Below are 23,631 nucleotides of genomic sequence, written 5' to 3' on the forward strand. Positions count from 1 at the left end.
AGGAAAAAAAGCAGTTAATAGATGGAGACTGAAGGGAGGAATCAATTCTAGGTGTAAGTGATGGTGTGAATAAAGGCATGGGGAGGAGATAGGCATGGATGATGATGAGAAGAGTAATCTAGTTTGACTGAACTTATATGAAAGAGCCAGGGGAAAAGAGGTTATCAGCAAAGAAGAGAGAGTCTACAGTGTCAAATGCCACATAGAGATTAAGTAGGGTGAGGACAAAAACATCACCAGTGGATTTAGAGATAAGGAGACTGTTAATGACCTTGTCGATGCAAGTGGAGGGGTTAACTTAGCAAAGAAGAGGGCCACTTCTTTGGATGTGGATATCAGCTGTTTTTGTTTTTCTGATTTTTTCCCCTAAATGCTTCCTTGCAATTGGAAGGACATCTGTGATGCTCCCAGGTTTTGGTGAAACTTGCCTATACTGATGACTCACATATCTGTTGCCTTCTTTAAAGCCACCATTCAAGTCCTGGCCCTCATCCCTCATTTGGACTATTGCAGTAGCCTCCTAGTTGGTCTTCCTGCCTCAAATCTTTCCTTACTCCAATTCATCTGACCAAGTTACCAAAGTGGTTTTCCTAAAGCACAGGTCTGCCCATGTTACTTGACTACTCAATAAATTCTGATGGGTCCCTACTACTTCTAGAATCAATGATGAACTCAACTGGGGGGGCACTTCATAGGCTCATGTATCTTAGACTCCATCACATCCATGCCCTCATTTATACACGAGTAACCTGAGGCCCGAAAATGTTAAGTAGAATTTGAATCCAGGTCCTCTGATTAAAGAACCAATGCTTATTTGTACCATAGTTGGGCAGAAGGAAGCTGAATAGGGCTAAAGTTCACCACTGGGAGAAACCACTCAACTGGCTATGTAAATAGAATATTTGGGATTGAAGTAGAGACTACAGCTTGTAAGAAAAATACTTCTGGGAATATGAGATAGAAAAATAAGGCTATCTTCCCCTGGGTTTTATTGAAGATTACAGTTAGGGAAGAGAAGAACCTATGAGTTTTTCAACCCTCAATAACAACCAAATTAATCAAGAGTGAGAAAACATGCAAGTGTAAGTACACTCACCTGATCCTCCTCCAAGATGAACTCCATGGACAAGCACTTCTGAGTTCACCTTGAGGGGGAGAGAGAAGAGGTGCCCTCTGAGCTTTAAGCCAGATAAGGAAAAAGCCGTAAAGCAAAAGCATCCTTCCCAAATAAATAAGAAACAAGATTCCAAGGGATGGACCAAACCTGCCTCTGTTTTTTATATATTGTTGTTAGGGGCATTCATTTCTTTCCCATGGAAGGGATATATCAAGACAGGTGGTGGTTGTAGTTATAGTATATCTCTTTAGCACTCTACTAGGGACTGGGGATCCAAAGATAAAAACAAAGATCCTTGTCCAGAGTGTCTCATTGAATAGAAAGAATGATTGGTTTGGAGTCAGGAAGACCCAAGTTTGAAACTCATCTCTGATGTATCTTATATTGTTGTGTGATCAAGACCAAGTAAGCCATTTCCCCCCTTCAGTAATTACAGGAAAGTCTTTCCAAAATACAGTGTTGTACCTGCCAGTTTCTCACAGAGACTTCAAAAAGCTCTCTTGATGCCAGAATTAAAACAGTTCCAATGAGGAATGTCCCTTCTCACTTCCATCCTTCCTGTATTCTTCACTGATTCTTCATAGATTCCCGTAGATTGGAGAGGAAACACACACCTTCTCCCTGGCTCCAAAGGGAAAAGTAAAATAAGCCCTTTTGTCAGCTGACTTTTTAAACTCCTAATGTAAACTGCCTTTTTTTCCCAGCATTCCATTTGAATTCTTATCAAGCCTTTAATGCGATCTGTAGTATCTGTGAGATAACACATATACGTACTTTTATACATACAATTACATATGTGTATATTGTATGTGCATACGTAAGTATATTTGTATATGTGTATATATAAATATATGTGTATGTGTGTGTATATATATATATATATATATATATATATATATATATATATATATATATATATCTTAAACAGAAGTCTGCCATAGAATTGTTTCTTGAGTGATTTCCTTTCATCCATTGTACCTAGCACATGGTGAGCATTAAAATGCTTGTTGATTTGAATAATAACTGACAGTTATACATAGTCATCCCTTGACATTCATGGGTTTCACATGTGTGGTTTTGGTTTTTCACAGATAGCTATCAATAATTAAATGGAAGTTTTGGAGACTTGTGGCATATTGAGGAAAATTGCAGATGATAACTTAAAAACTTAGTAACTCATAAATGCATAAATATTGTACATTATTAATATATTTTATCATTTACTTCCATAAATATATATATGTATATATATATATAAATTTATTATAAACAGTTGGATTTTGTTATAAGTTTTAGTACATTAAAGGACATTCTATGCACTCTTTTTAGGAATGCCTCCTCTTTGTCTCTGTATTTCCCAGACTCAGTCACTTGATTTTCTCCTTCTATCTTGCACTTTTCCTAGAAGAAGGAAATCCATGAAGCAATTGTTACAGCTACACCTGCAGGTGCAAAGTCTCTGCATAGTGTGCAAGATACTAATCTCTCTTCTCTTAAAAACTGCAACTTTTTTATGGGTGCAATGTGTTGTTTTACTTGTTTTGTGTATTAAATAAATATGATCAAAATTGTTAAAAATAAAGTTTTGGGGTGGGACCTAGAGCTATTGGGGGGATCATATTCCCCAGAGTCCTGTACCCTTAAGAGATGACAATAGTGCTTCAAGCTTCCAAGTACTTTACATACATTATCATATTTAAGGAATTGAAAAATGTAGACATAAAGAGACAGGAGAGATTGAATGATAAGCTAGGTACAGGAGAAATTAAAAAAAAAAGAAACAAAGAACACCAGGCCTAAAGCTGGTAAGCATAAGCTTTAGAAGAGAAAGTGGCCCAGATATTTTTTCTTGGCTGTTTGGGATTCAGTCAGGTATATTAAATTGAAAAAAGAGACAAGTTAAATCCCCTTCTTGGTATGAAAATTAATTTTAAAAAATACTAGAAAAAAGGGAAATTCTGTTTTCTCCAGAGTCAGTATGATTTTTTTTTAAAATCCCTGGTAGAGGGGAAATGGTTTCGTTCATTTCCTGCTAAGCTGTTGAAGACAGAATTCTGGAGGAGTATCTTGGAAAGCTTCAGTTCCCAAACCTCAAACCTCCAGTGTCCATGTGACTGAGTAAGTAAATTGTTGGAAAGCCAATTCTGGAAGAATAGCAAACATTGCTGGACTCTAAACTCTTGTTGTAATGTGTGCTTTGAGGAATAGATAAAGCTATTGTCTCATAGTCCTGAACAAGCCTCAGATGCAAAACTAAATATTAAATTTCAGGAAAATCAAGTAATTCTATTCAATTCCAGAAATATTTAGTAAGCACTCACTGTGTGTTAGACACTAGGGACACAAAGATGAAAAAATGACAAAGTCTCTGCCTTTTATGATTGTATAATCTAACAGACTTACTCTGCCAGAGGTGGACATTTATCTTAAGAACCAGGAAAAGTAATTAAGTCGTGTGCCTTCTATCCTTCAACTGCATACAATACAGTGGTCAGAGGAGATAGAATTGTGACAATAGCTTCACTGATGTCCACCGATATATAGCACCTATGTTTCTTTAGAAATTATGTAATGAATGAATGCAGATAGATAAGCTAAATAATTGTCAGAAATTTTCCTTAGTTCACAGATGATGCAGATGATGCACTTGCCTTATTTTGAAATGTTAACGAGTCATGATTTGATTGCAATTCAGATTGTGACTCATCTCAACCCATGCCTTTCTTGTCCAAATCCTTCCATAAGTCTTCCACAGAGAATCTCCTCTTCTCCTTCTCTTGATATTTCTTGGACAACAGTATGGCACCCAGGCTTTTCACCTGCAATCCTTCCCTTTGTTTTTTAAATGATCCTTCACTCTTGCTGCCTGATCTGTCCATTTAGTTCTTGGTCACATATGCACCATATGATGCCTTCTTTGTCATTGTGTATATGTACAAATTGTCATATTCTGCCGCCTGTGTGTGCTCACAATGCAGCTTCCATAGTCCTCATGTTCACTTGTAGTTTGGTTCTCTATAGACCTTGGGGTTCAGTGCATCATCAAGAGAAATAAACGATGGTTTGTTGTTTTGTTGTTGTTGCTGAACCAGGTCAGGCTATTTACTAACAACATGATTTATGACAGATTCTGGGTTTTTGAAAGCTTTAAACATATCTTCACATGGAGAAATCACTATATGCATGAAAGCAGTTAAATTTTGTTGGCTCTATTCCTAATTTTGATGCCCACAACCAGAATTATTATGTATAGATCTAACTTATAGTCATTACTTGAGCTTCACTGGAGTGCCACTGTTGCTGTACTTACCGTTACTGATCTACCACTGTGGTTCTTTCTCATTGCTAGCGTAGCAGTGAGCTAGGGGTAACTTACTGAAGGATAGTAACATCATCTTTCTGTAAAATTGGCTTCCCATAAGACTAAAACTTCATTGTTGCACAAAACTACAAGAGGTTATTCTTTGAGGGCATTTATCTATGTGGCTTCTTATTCAATGTCTCAAAAAATATTTATTAAGCATGTACTGTGTGCCAGGTATGTTGCTAAACATCGGGGATACAAAAAAAGGTTAAAAAAGAAAAGCTCTCCTTAACCTCAAGGAACTCACATTTTAATGGAGGAGATAAAATGTAAATAGCTAGATACTATACACATGTTATATACAGAGTACATGTAATCTTAGAGCAGAAGGCATTGGTACCTGGGAAGCTTTGAACTTCTAAAAAAAATTAGTTTCTGTTCCCTGTGATTCAGCCTGTCACTGAGAAAGTGCATGCCTCAGAAATATGGGATGGTCAATACTATCATTGCACTTCTGACCATTCTACTGCCCCTCTCATTGTCCTATGGATACCATTCTGCCTAAATTTCTCCCTTGACTTTATCCCATTCTCTCTTGCATCCTAGTTATTTATGAACACTATTTCTCCTTCTTCTCCCCATCAGATTATAGCTTCTTATTGGCAGGGGTCTGTTTTGTACATATATTTCTGTCCTCAAGACCTAGCACAATGTTTTATACTTAGTATCGATACTCATCACTTTTTCTTGAATTGAATTTGGATGAGGAAATTAAAGTATGTCAAGAATGGGAAACCATACATGGGTTAGCCGAACTTACTTAAGTTTTGATACTTATTAATAAAATGATTTCCTTTGCAAGTATGCTTTTAACCAACACTTGCAAAAAAAGTCCCTAATTTGTGAATACAACAAAATGTATATTAGGAAATTACTTTATGCACTGATTGCTTTTCCTATGCCTTTAACCTCTTGGTCCCATCACTTTTGAACAACACTTAAAATAATAAGAAAAAGGAAGTGAAATGACTTGCCCATCCTTTCAGTTGGAAAAGGAGGAAGTAGAATGGTAATCTAATTAACCTCTCACCTCTCCAATCCCCTTTGTGACTATATTATTGAGATTTATCAATCCCTTTACCTATGCTGTAGTATAATCATAGAATTAAAGAAATAATTGGAAGGGACCTTATAGGTAATTTTCTCAGACTCTCTTTGATTTACAGCTGAGGAAAGTCCTGAGAAGTGAAGTGGCTTAGCCCAAGGTCACACAGGTAGGGTGTAGCAGAGCCTGGGCTTGAATTGAGTTTCTGCAAGTCTAAATTCAGTGTTACTTTTACTGCACTACCACTCTGAGCTATTTTTTTGTCAAAATCTGTTAATTATTAGTATAAAGCTTGTCTTTAATTAATTTGTGTTGTTTAATAGGCCAATATGACTATTTCATCTCTCAGGGTTGTTTCTGCATGGCAGGAATTTTCATCAAACATAGCCTAGGGCTAGCTCTTCAATTTCCCCTCCACACTCCAGTTAATTGATCAATAAGATAGCTAAATAAATAAATGAATACTCAAATAAATAAGCCAGACTTGGGTTCATAAAGCAAATTATGAAAAGATCTATTGATATTTCTTTCATGTATACAGAGTAACCTTGTTATAAGTGCTCTATGAAATCTTAAGGTCAAGGAGAGGCAGAAGTCAGAGTGGAAAATATTTGGTTATGACAGTATCATAGGATTTAGAGCTATGCTAGTCCAACCCATCATTTTATAGATTAAGAAACTGGGCACCAGAGAAGTGAAAGGCTATCCTCATAGTTACAGAGGTGTTAAGTAGCAAAGCTGGATTCAAACCAAGATGCTCACAGTTCGAATCAAGGACTCTCTGTCTACTCTACTCAGCCTCCCTGGGAGAGGCCTTTCACATTGTATGTTCTGTGCTAGACACTGGGAATACTGAAAAAAAAACAAAATAGTCCCTGCCCATAAGTAGCTTGTATTGTCCTGGGAGAAGAAACAGCATGTTCACAAATAAGTAAATACAAACTAGGTACAAGGTAATAAAAAATCATTTCAAGAGGGAGCGAATGTGGATGATAATTCAGAGCACATTTTTTTTCTGGTGAATCAATTCAACCAGGAACCCAAACTATTGGAAGTTTTATTTTTCTTGAGTAGGAAATTTTAGAATAGGAAAATAGATTATTTTAAAGGATTTTTTTTCCACTCGAGTCACATGGGAGTTTCTCAATTGTAGGAAAAAAGCCAAGGAACCATAGTCGACCATTTTCATCAAAAAACCTCTCTGTCCCTTGGACATCATTAAAGCAACACTAAAATGACTTTCTTCTGTCTCCACATTCTTTGCTAGGTTCTGTGCTGGTTCAAGTATTGTGTCGCTCTCCATTGTCACTCCAGTTTCTCATGGACTACAGTGGTTACTTTCTATTGAGCATTTTTTGTTTTCTGCTTGGATCTTTGCCTCTGGATCTGTGACAACAAGCACCCTGGCACACCCAGGACGACATGTTAGCACAGCTTCTTTGATCTGCTTTTCTAAAGGAAAGGCAACTTTTAAAGGGGTCAAAACAATCTTACTTTAATTACAGATAAGTAGAAAATGCAAGCCAAGAAATTAGTAGAGAGATTCAATAGACAGGGCTCCAACTGTGTGAACAAAGTTATACAACCACCTACATATACCACCAAATCGGGGGAGTGGAAAAATCTGAGTAGTGGGGGACAGGGGGCTCTTAGCAAAGAGCTACTCAGAGTCTCCTCCAGGGAATCGAAAGGTCCTTCTCATGAGCAAACTCCCAAAGCAAAAAACCAACCTCAGATACACACACACACACACACACACACACACACACACTTTCAGCTAATAGACTCAGAGCCGGAAGGCATCACAACCCTCTTGACTCAGTGCCTAATTAACTTAGTATTGAAAGGTGTGAAAGCCTTCCTGCAAGCAAGCTTCCCCTAAGCAAACCTCCCCTTAGGCAAGTTCCTTCCACAATGGGCTCTATGTGACTAAGGATGTATCACAGCAAGGCCAAAATTCAAAGCAGCAAGCAAGACATCTGTGATTGAACACATGTGGTCACATAGGACTATTGGTGGACGAGGAAGATGTTCATATTCCATTAACATTACAGTATCCTCCATAATTACTGGTGAGGGGTTTTGTTTTGTTTTCAATTCACGTATGCATTGGTTTCAAATTTTAATTTTAAAATATCATTGAAATTGAATGATACTGAATTGAAACCAGTAGGGTACCTATGCAGGGAACTTGAGCCTTTGAAACACATAGTGAGACAAAGTATCTACTTAGTGCACAAGAATCAGTTGAAATCTGACCTATTAAAATGAAATTATGGGGGTTTTCTCAGCCTAGTGTGCTGTAGATTAAATGCATTCATCGAATAGCAGTTAAAACTTAATCTATGTGATCATGTACTAAAAATTCAAACTTCCTCATGAGCCAGATATGTGATATTCTGCTATCCAGATTAGCCCTTTGAAGGTATTTCATGAAGAATGGGGCAGCTCTCCTGTCAGAATATGTTAATATGCTAAAGTGACAAAAGAGGATCTCATCTGCCTGGTTCTAAAAGGATACGGTATTTTTTGTATCTTACCTCAATTTAAAATTAAATTCCATATTTAATAGGCAAAGCCCTAATCTGTCTTGCAAATGAAATCAGTAGATAGTCAAGATCTGATGTAAACTACCATCGTATGGTACTTTGTATGTTTCCCCCTGTTTGGGTGAAGAGAAAGGGATTTGGACTGGCAAGAGTAAGGATGTCAAAAAAAGCATTTAGTTTGAATCTTTTTATCTTTTGTTTTTGTACAGCATCCTCAATGCTAGAATGAGGACAGGGACATAGCTTTAACAAAAAGAAATCAATAGTATTTACCCCTTAAAAACTGTCATATGGGACAAGACTAAGAGAAAGAAAGACCTTATATGCAGTCACCCCAAATACTTACAACATAGGTTACCTGTTAAATTGAATCGAACAATACTATTTTGGAAGTGGAATACTCATAGATGATGGAAGTGTGTTTATATTCTTTATACATTGAACGAAATGATCCAACAGTTGAAAGATGGCCATGATGTTTTTGTTTTTTTGTTTTTGTTTTTGTGTGGTGAGATAGGAACACTACACTGGTTTTCGTGTGTGTGGGGTCACAGTTTCTTTAATGCCTCCCATATACATTAGCTGACTAGAACCAACAACTATACCTTGCACTTTATACTGAGACTCTCCCAGAAAATCATGGGCAGTCCATACAATGACAGAATCTGAGAGGTGAAAGAGATCAGTGAAGTCACTGCTTCAGAAACTGGACCTGGATGCCCTCTCCCATCCATTCCTCTACATCCCTTACAGGTGGCCAGTCAACTAAACTTTGCTTAAAGATGTCTCAGGAGGGGAAAACCAGAGACAGCCCATTCCACTTTTGAATAAAGCTAATTGTTAGGAAGATTGTTATATAATATCTGGAAGTGTCTCTGTTACACTGTCATCATTGCTTCTAGTTCTGCCCTCAGAGGCCAAGCACAACAAATCTAATATCTCTTCCAGATGATAGCCCTTCAAATATTTGAAGCTGTAATGTTAGCTATTAGGAGGGGTGCCCCCCCCACCAAGTCTTTTCTTTTCCAGGGTAAATCTTCCTAATTCCTTTAACTTACATTTGTATGACATGAACTCAAGGCCCTTCACCATTCCTTCTCTGGATGCTTTCCAGATTCTCAGTGTCTTTCATAAAACATGATATCCCAAACTAATCACAGTACACAAATGGCTTGACAAGTTCAGAATACAACAGAATTTTCACATTCTTTGTTATTCCTCAGGATAGATCTTTATATAATTCATACAATGTTTTCCTACCATGTCTCTTAGATCAAGATAATCATGCCATTGTCCCCTCTGAATCTTATTTAGATTGAGGCTAATTAGGATACAGTCTATGTAATAGAGAGCCTAGTGATTTTGGGGCCAATAGAGAACAAAAACCAACTTCATAGATTAGGATAGTCTTATATCAATGAGATATATAGGTATTCTGTGGTTATTAATTCTTAAATGTAAGTATAGTCTACTGACAAGTAGTAATTGTAGAGGACCATGGCCTTGGATCAGGGAGCCGGAGAGAAGAATATTAGCATCCTGGAAGGATAGGGTCAGGTAGACCAAGCTATTGCAGTTGGAGAATAGAGTAGTATGTCTTATAGCCACTGGAATATCTACATGGGCTAGGACTGTAAGAAGATATAATAGTAGCAGCATCATGGTGCCAAAGCCAAGCAAAGTTATGGCCAGTAACACTGGAAAACTCTGGCTTACTCATGCTTTGACTCACCAGAGCTGAATTTTCATTTGAATTTTCATGAGTGAGTATGTTCCTTTTTTTAAAAACAATATTTGGTACTTAATGCCTTCAAAATGCTTCTGACCACAATAGTATCATTATATGATAAATAATACATGCCACCTTACTTTGAAAGAGTTCAAGACATTTCTACAGATTGCTCATTTTTCTTTCCCCCTTATGAGGTATGTTATACTAACTATTCAGATGTTTTTCATTGGTCCAATTTTAGAATATTCTTTAAACTTAGACTTATGTGTCTCTTTCAATCAGTTTGTCTAACATTTATTTCCAAATATTTAGACATTTTTGTAATTCCATCTGCAGAGTTTTCCATGTAAGTATGGAATAATAGAAAGAGCATAGACTAGAAATCAGAGCCCCAGTCCTGGATCTACCACTTGCCTTGAATACCCACCACTGAAATTCTCTGAATAGGTTTCTTTATTCCTAGAATCTCATCCTCTATCAGTGAGTTGATGTGAAGTTCAAATGAAATGATGGCTTATATTTTTGTGGCACATTATTGTCATTAGGAAGCAGCATGGAACAGTGATCATAGGGCTGACCATTAGACTAAGGAGCACCTGGGTTCACTTCCCTTCTGACACATGCTGGCTGTGTGAACCTGGGCAAGTCATTTAACTACTTGGTGCCCCAAGGCAACTCTAAGAATTTTTAAGTTGCAGAAGCAATGCCATGCCCCAGTGAAATCACAGATCTGGATCCTCCCATAATTATTAATAATAATATCGCAGTTGTTGGTGTGGTGGTGGTGGTGGTGGTGGTGGTGGTAAATAATAATGAACTGTTTCCATACAACTCTTATTCCTGTGCCTCATTATGGCAGGAAAGAGGTGAAGAGGTGAGCCGGCTCTCCTGGAGTTCTGTGGCAAAGAGCATAACCTCTGCTCTCACCTTGTTGGAAAAGCTTTCAAACAGGCAAAATGATGAATGGCTGCCTAAAGAGCAGCCAAGCTAAATATAGAGATTTCCCATCTCCAATCATCAAAAGGTTGACTATTTAGAGAAGGATTTTGGTTGGATAGGGTATAACAATTCATGAAGGATTGAGATCTGCATTGCTGAAGGGGAGTACCCATCCAAATCTTTAAAAAGATTCAAATAGCATGTTAAAGGAAATTAATTTCTCCACAGAAGATGAAGCATACAGAAGGTTCTCCATTTCTTAAGTTATTTCTGATGCAGTAGACTTACTCAGAAGTGAACAGTGATGTCTCATATTGCTTTTTCTTCTCTGCCCCAGATGACTACGCCCAACTGTGCAACATTCCAGTTACGGGACCTCGGCGGCCATATGGACAGGATGCTTTGGTTGACTTCAATGCACATTATTCTCCAGAAACAGATCCTTACTTTGTTCAGGACCGTAAGCAAACTTTTTTAGTTAATGTAAAACTTAACTTGTGTTATAGATTAACTTCACTCAAATGAAAGCATTCTTGCATTTTTTTTTATTTTGAGTAACAAGAGGGCACCAGTGGTTATAGTAACAGAATTTTTTTTGTATTGTTGAGTGGTGGTCTAGTGCAATCAGTCAGTCAATAACACCTTTATGAAGTATCTGCTATGTTCCAGGGACTGTGCTTAGTTTGGTACTGACCAGTTCAAGACCCAGAATTGTCTTTCAGCCCAGTGATCTTATAGCTATTTTCAGGAAGCTAAAATGACACATGCTTAATATACTGAAGTAAAGTGATATTCACAAGTAAGAGATGATGTATGCCAGGGGTAGGTGTTATGGGGCCACCTCATGGGAACTGATTGTTAAATTTTCAGCGTGAGTAGCAAATACTCCAAATTGGGCTTGATTTGTATTATTGATTGTTTAGAGTTATGAAAGCAATGGAAAAATAATAATAATGCAGATTAAACTTAAAGATGTATCACATCCTTTTTTCTTATTCTTTCTGAAAGCCAGTTATTAAATGTTTACTAGCATACCCCGATATATGCTGACTTTCTACGAGTTCTGAGAAAGATTCAAGTGGGAGGGGTAGCGTGCATGTATAAGCTTGGTTCTCATTCACAAAGACAGTGTTTTATATCATGTGACCAGAGCAGCCTTGTAATGGAAAACCAGAGCACATGAAAAGGAAATGTTTGATGTAGGAAAGCAGGGACACAAAAGACTCATATTCAACTTGAAAAATGTTGTTTTGTCAAGAGAAAATCAGTGGGCAGCACATGGCATCCTTCTTTGAACAGACATGGAAATTCACGTGTTTTATGTGCCCTCTGCATGTCTCACATGGCTTTCCATCCTCTTGAAAGTAGTGCCTCTTAGGATTCTGGAAAAAGAATTTGCTTTTATCGAATTGCTATATTACAAAATACAAAGAACCATTTTGGATTTGCTGTGCCTCTTCACCTTTTTATAAAGCAAACTAATGACAGCCCCAGAGTGTGAGAGTAGTGTGCAGCACTGGTTACAGCCTTGCCCAAGAATTTCTCTTGGGTGTGTGCTGTATGCTTTTAGACTAAGAAGAGCATTCGTTTCTAATTAAGTTCAGCATGGTTGAAAAGTTACACAGCAGATTTCTTTGGAGAAATAATAACTGGCAGCCCCTTGATTTGACATGAATACCATCTTATTTTCAGAGCAATGTATTGTATATTACTCAGGGTAGCTTCTTACATGCACCTTTTCTTCTGTCAGAGTGTTAGAGCTAAAGTGAATATCCTGTCTAAGCCTTGGTCCCTCCCAGGCCCTAGATACTGTGAATACTCTCCTGTATTACCTATGTACCCTGTAACACTTATATACCCATCTCAATGGTAGCATCATTTCACTTCAGCAAGAATGCATCATGTGCCTATGATGTCCCAGATACTTTGCTGTGCGGTGATTACATAAATGCAAAAATAAACCAGTCTCTGCCCACAGGGAATGTTACCTTCTGCTAGGACATTTCTGCATCCATGGATTGCAGGTAGAGCTCTGGACCTGGAGTCACGAAAATTTTAGTTCAAATCTGTCTTCAGACACTTACTAGCTATCTAACCCTCTATCTGAAAATGAGGATAATAGTAACCCTACCTCCCAGCATTGTTGTGAGGATCAAATGAGAGAATATTTGCAAAGTATTTTGCAATCTTAAAAGTGCTATGATATGCTGGCTCTTATTACTTTTGTTGTAGTTATTAATTAGGATATTCTCTGTTGAGCATTCTGGGAAGTATTGTGTACAGGCCTCTAAATAAAAGCAGCAGACTCTGAACACACAGGAAGAATAGTAGTTATTAGCCTGTTTTATATTAGCCTGAACTCATGAAGACCGTGCCCTACAGGATTTTGTGGTACTTAGCCCCCTTGTAAAAAAAGAAAGCAACTTGGGATCATCAATGCATTACCATACTTAATAGGTTAAAAAAAATATGCAGAAAAAACCAAACACTGAGATTTCCAGAAATAACAATCTGTATCTTTAACAACAGTTCTTATGGGGTCCCATGGTCCATGGAAGTTTATAATATAACATGATTGTTAAGCTTTCTGGACCCCTGGCTTGAGTACCTTCTTTTTCATGCTAGCCTTGCATTAATGGTAATTTTTAATTAACTACAAATGTTAAGAAATGAGTCTGTTGGTCCATCATCTACTTCCTTTATTGGCAACAAAGCACAATTAACAATGATCTGCAGCTTTGGATGTGTAAAGCTTTTCTAATTTCTCAGAAGTTGCAGAGCACTTCAAAGATCTATGCCTTGAGTGCATGACTAAAATTTCATCATGGGTTGGGCAAGACTCTTTCAGACATATTAAAAATGAAGGAATAAGAAGAACAATGTTAGTTAGGTTTATTCATTTGATGAACCTATATAGTACTGACTATCATTGCACAGAGCATTGTGGGCCGTTCTGTTTAGGATACAAAGGTGAATAAGACTGCCCTTAAGGAGTTTAATAATTGGGAAGATGATATGTATATGAAATTCTACAGTTAAAGAGGATATGGATTAAGTGCCACAACAGGAATAAATGAGGCATTATAGGAGAAAGAGGGAATAGAACTGATTGAAAGAATCTGAAAAACTTCATGGAGGAGGTGACACTGGAGCTGCGCCTGAAGGTCAAACAGAGAAGAGGAGAGAAAGCAGAATGAACAGCATGAGGTGCCATAGGATTTGGAAGATGCAGGCTATGTAAAGGGGAAAGTATGTAGCTCTCTCTGGCTGGGCTAGCCTATGGGATAGGAGAATGAGAGGAGGTAAGCATAGAGAGGTAAGCTGTGACTCCCTTTGCTCACTTAGCCATTAGAAGTCAGAGACAGAATTTGCTGGATGGGAAGTTTAACTTAATACAGAAAACACTAAGGAGCAATTAAAGGTTTTTCAGCAGGGGAGTGACCTGATCTGTGTTTCAGGAAGATTAATCTGATAGTTGGCTATAGGACAGATTGGCACAGGGAGTTACTTGGAGCTATGGAGACCATTTAAGAGGTTATTGTAACCTTTGAAGTAATGAAGGGTTAAACCAGGATGGGCTATGCTAATGGAAAGGAACAGGTAGGGCTAGAAATGTTGAGGAGGCTGAACCACTATAATACTGGAGCCCATTGTATATGGGCAGAGTAGGAAGAATTAAATCTTGAGCAGGTATTACAAGAACAATGATGTCAGCACTGTTGTTGAGTTCAGGAAGGTTTTGTTGTTTGCAGAAGGAAGTGACCAATCACTTTTGAACATGTTGAGTCTGCAGTGTTGGTAGAACATCTGGGTGGAGATGTCAAGCAGGCAAGAACTCAGGAATGAAGTACTAGTTAGAGAAATTTCAGAGTTATCTGCATAAAACTGAAGTCATAATGAGAAGAAAATGTGAAGTAATTCCAAATTACAGGTGGCAACTGACCTTTATATTTGGGAAGTAAAATCATGTGCTGGTCTTGAGGGATGAGGGGGGGGTGGATGGATAGTGTAGTTATGGGATAGGGTTTTGTGTGTAAATGCTACTGTAGAAAATTGCATAGAATTAACAGAAAATGAATAAGCAATCCGACACAGACAGAATACACTGGTTCTAAAGTCTAAGGAGCTGAGTTCAAATGCTGGTTCTACCGTAAAATCTTGAACAAGTCACTTAAGTAGGTCCCATCCAGCTCTAGATCTATAAACCTATTATTGAGACCCAATAGAAGTTAGATAACATGAGTGCAATTAGGTAATTTGAGAGGCAACATATCACAATGAAAACAGCGTCAGATTTCAAGTCAGGAAAGAGAGACCTGGGTTCAAGTTAGCCTCGACTCCCATTAGCTATGTGAACATAAATAAGTCATTTAACCTGTCTGATCTTCCATTTGCTCATCTGTAAAGTGTGAAAAATAATAGTAGTAAATACCTTTCAGAAAATTGTGAGATTTCAACAGGGCAGTGTATGTAAATTGCTTTGTAAACCCTAAAATATCATATAATGTGAGTTATTGCTATGAATTTTAAAGCAGTCCCATGCAGCCAGATTTCATAACTCTTTTTTTAAAAGCAAATCTAATAAAGAAAGCAGACAGTGGCTTGTAGATTAGTAAATACGGAAGGTGGAAGGTAAAAGGCTAAGGAGGTGAGAAATTTTAAGGTGGCAATAAACACAAAAATCAAAAAAAAAATCTGGGTTTGGTTTTTCTATCCCTACCCAGCCTGAATCCCATATGCTGTCATCACCTTAGGCTGCATTGCTTCCTCCCCCTCACTCCTTTGTTCTTCCAAAGAGTGGGACAGATTCAGGCTGCTGAAAGGTTAGCTTTCTTTCCTATTAGTCACTCGGTCTATCACAGATGATGCTTTGCTGCCCTCTGCTGCTCCTTTGAGAGATTATTACTTTGACAACCGAAAAAGGAAATCTTTCCAAATATCAGTGTTAGACTTTGGTTTTTTTTTAGGAAGCTCTTATTGCAGGGGGTGAGGGGGGAAGAGGCCTGTGGTTGGGGGAGAAGCGATGGAATGATGGACACTGTCGCCAGCATATTTGGATCACCATGAGTTTATATTTTCAACCTTCAATTCTGGCAAAACACCAGCACCCAATAAAGCATTGTGGTATTGGCGGGGGGTGGGGTGGGGTGGGGGTGTTATTATTAAACTCTAGCTATTTACCTCTAAATAAGTTAAAGCATTTATGGAAGCACAAAGTAAGACAAGAGCTTTATTTGAATCTACTTTTGGTTTTGTAAACAGAAGTACGGTGTCATTTAGTCATTCGTTAGGATTTTACAATTCAGTCTCTGTTGCTTTTACACTCTGGTCCTTGGTAGGGGCCCTTTTGTTAACTAGATGACCTAGTGGATTGAGTGCTGAACTTGAGTCAAGAAGACCTGAGTTCAAATCTTGTCTCAGACATTTAGGACTATGAGCAAACTTTTAGTTGCTCAGCTTCAGCTTCTTCATTAGTAAAATGAAGCATTTACCTCATGGGGCTGTTGTGTAGATCAAATGGATTAATAGTGTAAAGTACTTTGTAAACTTGAAAGCACTGTATAAATTTGAGCTTACTGTCAATGTTCTTCTTGTTCTTAAAACCAGATCAAATAGACTTGGTGAATTTCTTGCCAGCCTAGCCTTTCCCTCAGGCATAAGAACTTGATGGGAGAATATCTTACCTCCAAATCCTTTGGGTACTCTTTGCAAGTACTCCAGCCATACTTTACAGCAACTGCCTACATAGGCTCTAACAGAGAATTCCATCGGTTTAATCTTGATTACTAAATAATATTCATTTCTACCCCCTTTCCCTCCACTGTTATTAATGTCATTTCTAGTGAGGATGGTGGAAGCTGTGTATTTTAACATAGTGAATAGTTGGGGGTGAAGCCAAGATAGCAGTGTGAAAACTTAAGTAAATAGTCACATCCAACTTAGCATTTCTTCTGTGTTTACCTTTCTTTCCCATTATTTGATACTTTATTCTGTGTGTCTCTTTCGCTATAGTTTTACAGATGACTGTTTAAAATTGTGGGTGAATCCATTATTTTTCATATTTATACTGAGAACAGCTTTTCTCTAAATTAGTAAGAAACAGCTAACTTGTCATTTGGCCTAACATTGTTTGAAATAAACCGTACCCTCAAAAGACACTTGGAGAATTTTATAGTAGAATGACTTCAGATTTTCTTCTGCTTTTAAATCTGACTTTTTCTCCTTACAGGTTTTTTAAATAGCTTTGAGGAGTTGCAGGCAGAAGAATGCGGCATCCTCAATGGTTGTGAAAATGGCCGCTGTGTTAGAGTACAGGAGGGCTACACATGTGACTGCTTTGATGGCTACCACTTAGATATGACCAAGATGACTTGTGTTGGTAAGAACATGGTGGCATGGTGAAGATGGTTTTCTTCCCTCTCTTTTCCCTCTGTGGCCAGATTTACACCAGTAAAGGAAAACAGACGTTGGTTCCTCTGGAATGAATTTGGATTGGTTTAGAAATCAAAACAGATATCTCATACTTTTCCTATTTGACTTTTGACTATAGATTTATGGTGACGTCTTTAAGCAATTCATTAACATGAATTAGCTTGGGCATAATCTTTCTCTTGTCACAGAAATTTCAGCATCTTCATGCACCAATAGTTTATTAATTTTGCATGTGAAGAGAGGTATCCATTTCAAAGGATACTAGTGCTAATAGGGGAAAGAGATCTCAAAAAATGCCTTAGAAACCGAAATCATTTTCCCCAAAGGAGCCATCAGGAGACTTGGAAAGTGTTATTCCCATATACCCTATCTGTATTTGGGAGAAGCTTTGAGACAGCTCCAGTGCTTTCCTTTTTGAACTGCTTCAGACTCCAACTTGCATGTTATGACTGTCAACTATAGCAGAATACCCTTGAGGACTAAGATACTGGTTACTATCCAACATTTTCTCACTTAACATTGGGACAGGTCCACAAGAGTGTGAGATGATTAAGGCTTCAATCAAGTCAACTCCCAAGTTACATATGCCTGATTTATGTATATCCTTTAAATATGGCAACCTTTCAGGCCAGATGGCCACAGGAATTCCTTCTCTCCTCTGTGTCAGAATTCCCCTTTCTTTCTCCTTGCTCCACCACTATTGCTCCTTTGTAACTCTCTTACAATCCATTCATCCCAACCAATCAACAAACACTTATTAAATATCTACTATGTTCAGGCACTATTCAAGCACTCCTGAAGGAAAACGAAAATTAGTACTAATAAGGTGCTCTGAGTTTGTAGGTTCAGATCTGCTAGAAACAATTTTATTTAAATTAACATGAATCTTTATGCAAGTCATTTCTAGCTTAGAGGAGAGGTGTGCATGGCATCTTCCAATATGACTCACCCCAAGAAGATTTCAGGCAACAGTTATAGAAATCTTGAACAAGAAAAAGATATCTTAAAATACAGTACAGGTTAACATTCCAAAATTGAGCAACCGAGTCAGTATCCCATTCCTCCTGGACCACTCCCATCCTAGAGTTAAACAAATAGATCTCACATACTTCAACTGGGCAGTTGGAGAGGAAACTGCCTTCAGAAGTGCTAACAACCCGTATCACTTCAGGACTCAGAAAGACAATGATGTAAATAAGACAAGATTTATTCTTTGTGAAAAGGTTTGGCACCACCCTTAATCCATATCCCAAGAAAAGCCTTTGTTTAGAGTGCTTTTCTATGGATTTTGGAAAGAGATTTAGAGGAAAATGTTATTTCTTAAAGTTTCTAAAGAAACTAAAAAGAGGATTTTTTTTTCTTTCTATATGCTTCCTCAGTGCTGTGAATAAAAAGACAAAAGTGAAACAGTCCCTGCTCTCAAAAAGCTTACATTCTAATGGGAGCATAGTATATGTATGTGTATGTATATACATCACACACATATATGTATAGATATGTATGTATGTATATATACATATATAGTATATTGACTTTTAACTAGAGATTTAATGACAATTGTATGTATTTATGTGTGTATTATTTTTATATATTAATATAATTATATATAGTGTGGACTGTGTACATATATAAGCACATTCAGAATATGTAAAATGAACACATAGTAGTTTGGGAAGGAGGGGAGCTGGTGCATCAGGAGTCTACTTCTCATTTGTTTGAGCTCAGTTTTGAAAGAAACCAAGGATTCGAAGAGTGTTCCAGGACCATGGACCATGGATGTGTTTGGGAATGGCAGGAGCAGCAGTACTAAGGAAGCATGGGGGGTTAAATGAGGACATTCTTTCTTCTCTACCTCATCTATGACTCCTTTTCCCAGACCTAGTGCTCTTCTTGTGCCAGCCTGATTATAGCCTTTGTTTGGTAATGACCAATTAGTGAATTTGACAAGTCTATCATGAAAATGAATCTTCCTCCCTGCCCCATGCCACCCCCCCAAGTTAGAGATTCATAGAACATTAGCGTTAAAAGAGAACCAAGAGAGCTGAAGGGACAGACTTAGGAACTACCTAGGGATACTGCTCTTTCCATAACATAAAATGCTTTTCACAGAATGGAACTTTCATCGTTTGTGCACTTTGCCTATCTGTATCTAAGATCACAGAGGCCCTACCAGTTGTGTCTTCAAGTACTTGAAATATTTGAAGAACTGTCTTGTGGAAGAGAAATTTTAGATTTGTTCTGTTTTACCCACAGTGTAGGACTAGGAACAGCAAGTAGAATTTCCAAAGAAGCAAATTTAGGCCTGATATTGGGGGAGGGGGGATTTTTTAATGATAAAAGCTATCCATAAGTAGAATGGGCTGCTTGAAGAAATAGTGGGGCCGTCTCTGCGAACAGAGACTAGATGACACTTGTCAGGTGTTTTGTGTGGGTATTCCTTCTCACATTGGGGCTGTACTAGATATGCACTGAAGTCCCTCCAACTGAAATTCTTTGATTTTCTAATGACTTGAAGTTGAAGGCTTAAATCCAGCTACATTTTAGGGACTGAAAAAGCCTAGATGAAGGGTGGAAGTTGATATTTTTGTAGGGCCTCAAATTAGAATCATGAATGCATTTTCTCATAGGAACAGTTGCATATGATGAGGAGATTGTATAGTATGATTACTATGGTACTGTATTTAAAATACATTATGGCTTACATTCTCCATAAAAAGTTCCACTCTGATGCCTCTTATACCCTGGTTTTGAACTTCACTTGTCAACTGCTGTGCCAGCAGGGCAAAATCTCTAGTGGGTTCTAAAAAGTGCTAAAGCTATAGGCAGTACCCCAGGTGAGACTGCATCTGTTACCCAGGAACCACGAGGTTCACTCTTAGCTCAGTTGACTGTGAAGTGATTAATTTTTTGGCCACAATGACCCCTGAAAAATATGCTTCAATATTTCAATACATCCATAACTCCCTCCCCCATTGTCAAGCACAACCTACCTATATCTCCTCAACTTGTGTGATTCCTCCCTAGGTCCTTCTGAATAATGTCCATGAAAGATTTACCCAGAAAGCCTTCCTCTAAACTCTCTTAATTTGTTGGGGTACCCACTGCACTATTCAGGCTGCCTATCTGCCTTGTTCTCTGTATATGGAGTATCATGTGTTGCTCCTCATGCACAACACCTGTATCTCCTAACTCCAGGTCTTGTCATTCGCTCTCCCCCAGGTTTGGAATTCTCTTCTCTTTCACCTCTGCCTTCTAGCTTCCCCGGCTTACTTCAAGTCTCAGCTAAAATATGAAACCTTTCTCAATTCACTCTTAATGCCAATGCCTTCTTACAGAGATCATCTCCAATTTATCTTGTATATATCATTTTTTTGCATGTGGTTATTTGCATGTTGTCTCCCCCATCAAACTGTGAACTCCTTGAGAGCAGGGACTTTCTTTTTTGTGCCTTTCCCTATACTCCTGGTGCTTAGCTCAGTGCCTGAATGTAGTATATAGTAGGCACTTAATAAATTCTAGTTGACTTGACCAGGCCATTCACCTTATTTTCTAATTACACATTTCCTAGATGTTACCTTTTATGGCATTCTTTTATTGAAAGCTCTTCAGGGAAGGATACTGTAGAACCTCACTCAGGAAATGGCTGCTGTAGTATCTAGAAAATCTTCCATTGCTATGCACACATGATCCTTTCTGACAATTGAAGGAGTCACACACATGCTGCATAGAACAAAGGAAGCCTTAGGAAAGTTAAGAAATAAGATAAGTGTCCAGGGTGAGACTAGATGCCATAAAAAGCTTGATTAAATTGGCATTTAAATAATGTATTTAACATATATTTTCTTTCTGCCTGTCTTCCCACTTTTGGGGGGTTCTAACCTGTAAATTCAATGGCAAAAGGAGCTCTCAGCATGGGCACTCCTTCCACAGATGCAGAGCAGCAATTCTTCTGTAATGCATAGCCATAGAGAGTTGCCTAAGATACAGTGGGGATAAGTGACTTGCGCCCAGTCACTTAGTTTGTATGTGTCAGAGGAAGGATTTGAACCAAGGTCTCACAGACTACAAAGCTGGTCCTCTGTCTACTGTGTCACACTGCCTCTTACCTCTTCTTATTCAGTTGAATATCAAAGCAGATTTATATGCATGCTCTGATGTTTTATTACAGATGTAAATGAATGTGATGAACTGAACAACCGGATGTCCCTCTGCAAAAATGCCAAGTGCATTAACACAGAAGGTTCCTACAAATGCGTGTGTCTGCCTGGCTATGTTCCTTCAGATAAGCCCAACTACTGCACACCCCTGAATCCAGAAAAAGACAGTGACCTGGAGTAGAGAAAAACCATCAGAACTCAAGCCCATTTACTCTGCACTGTATAAAGAAAAAGAGGTGTATTATACTTGAGACATTGCACCTGCTCCAGAAGGCTGGAAGTATGGAAAACAAAAATGAGTTATTATTCATTTAGATGAAATGGCAAGATTAATAGCTACCAGCTTGCCTAAAGTGGCAGACCAAATGGACATTTCTCTGTGTGGAAGAAAAGCAAATATATATAGCCTGTTCATATGTAAAATTCAGTGGAAAACAGGCAGAACAATGCTGTTATTTTTAACAGAAGGGAGATTGTTTTGTTTTTGAAGACTATTGCCTGATTAAATTTGACATTTAAATAGTGGTGGAAATATTTTATGTTACTTCTGCATTTTTATCGTGCAGTTTCTTGGCTACTGTTTTTCTTCAGATTTTTTTTTACCTAAAGTGCAAATTCTTCGATAAAGTATTGTTAAGCCATTTTATAAGTACTGTTAATAGGGTTATGCTACTTCTGGTCTGAAATATTGGTCAGTGACTTTTTAAATGCTTATTGTCTGTCCTGTGGAGCAGACACTGTTATTTTTTTGTTTCAAACTTTTTATACATCTTGGAGAAAAGCCCTTTATATTCGTGTTATAATCTGTCTGCTTTTTTACCTGTACAGAAAACTCTGTGCACCCTTTTGGTCAAGCTGCTAGCAGACACCAGTTGGATACATTTGTACATTGAAATGGAAGAACTCAAAAGTTCACGTCTGTATTGTAATGTTTAAACTTAACTCAGAAAAATTCTTATGATTTACCCTAACCTACTAAGACTGTATATTAAAACAATAAAATAAATCACCTTTTTTTTAGAAAAGAAATGAGTGAATGGCTTCTTTAAAAATGTTTTCATTCAAGATGTTTTTGTCCCTCTGATTTTTTAAAGTTTGGAAAATTTCACTGGCCTGGTGGGATGCCAGATATCTATAATCCCTGCTACTGGGGAGACTGAGGCTGGTGGATTCCCTGAGGTTGGGAGTTCTGAGCTACAGTGAACTCATCCAATTAGGAGCCTACACCGAATTAAGCATCAAAATGGAAAGCCCCTGGAGGGGTGGGGCAGAACCAGACTACGTAAGCAGGGGCAAACCAGCCCAGGTCAGAAATATGGAGTGTGCCAGAACTCTTGGTCCAATCAGTAGTGGGCCAAGGCCTGTGAGTGGCTGCTGCACTTGGGTGAGATAGTAAAACCTGGTCTCCAAAAAAAGGAAAGAAAAAGTTTGAGCACTAGTTTGATACTTATGATAAATCTAATTTTCCATTGGAACACTTAGTTAAGACAATTGGTGCTATGCAGAGAGTTGGACTTGGGGTCAGAGGTTCTTGGTCTGAGTTCTGTGTCTCCTGCTTACTACCAGTGAGACCTTGAGCAAGTCACTAAGTTTTCTTGGCCTCAGTTTCCTCATCTGTAAAATGAGGGAGGGCTGAAGACCTCTTAGTCACTTCAGATTTAGCTATTAAGTGTTACTACAAATAATTCAGGGGAGGATGGAATTACACACACACACACACACACACACACACACACTCTCCAAATATATTAGTACTTGCCCATTAGGCACCCTTAGTAATATAATTTTTAATAATAACAATCTGTATTTTCAATCTAATGCATTTCAGGATTAAACTTTCATTTTCTCCAAACAAAAAAAATCCTGAAAAGTAAACATATTTAAACAATACTTAAACATGCATTGAAAAATTTGCTACTGTAGATAGAAATTGCTATTTGGGGGTCTACATTTTGTTAAACAGTATAGAGCTTACCTTGAGGGGAAAAGGTATTTTTGTGGTTTCTGTAACACAACCCAGATATTCTGTGCTTTAAAGAAAAAGAAAGAAAAAAAATATTTCTTTAAACACAGTTAATGTTGTAGGACTTTAATTCCCTGCTGGCCACCCACCAGGTTTGGGCTGCCGAGGTGATGGCCATGATCCAGCACAGCCTGGCAATGATGGAATGTTAGCACTGCTTTACCTCACACCTCGGTCAGCCTCAGAACCTCCTAGGAAAATGAGCCTTAGCTGAGGATGGATGACTGGGAGTGGAACAGCTAGCTTTGGTCATTAAGGAACCCATAAGATACG

General features: G+C 38.0%; 1 protein-coding gene across 2 annotated transcripts in view; it reads left to right on the forward strand.

The window, feature by feature from the left end:
- LTBP1 (latent transforming growth factor beta binding protein 1) overlaps positions 1–22,367 on the forward strand; it is a 510,014-nt gene extending 487,647 nt beyond the window's left edge. Inside the window, exons 32-34 of one of the 2 annotated variants that reach the window (XM_036749323.1) lie at positions 11,084–11,206; positions 16,976–17,125; positions 21,347–22,367. In XM_036749323.1, coding sequence (XP_036605218.1) covers positions 11,084–11,206; positions 16,976–17,125; positions 21,347–21,516 — 443 coding nt within the window. In that variant the 3' untranslated portion in view covers positions 21,517–22,367. The remainder of the gene's footprint in view (positions 1–11,083; positions 11,207–16,975; positions 17,126–21,346) is intronic. The other variant, XM_036749324.1, reaches the window with a different exon arrangement.
- The last annotated feature ends 1,264 nt before the right edge of the window (positions 22,368–23,631 follow it).

The sequence above is a fragment of the Trichosurus vulpecula genome, chromosome 3, assembly GCF_011100635.1.
Source record: "Trichosurus vulpecula isolate mTriVul1 chromosome 3, mTriVul1.pri, whole genome shotgun sequence".
NCBI classification, from domain to species: domain Eukaryota; kingdom Metazoa; phylum Chordata; class Mammalia; order Diprotodontia; family Phalangeridae; genus Trichosurus; species Trichosurus vulpecula.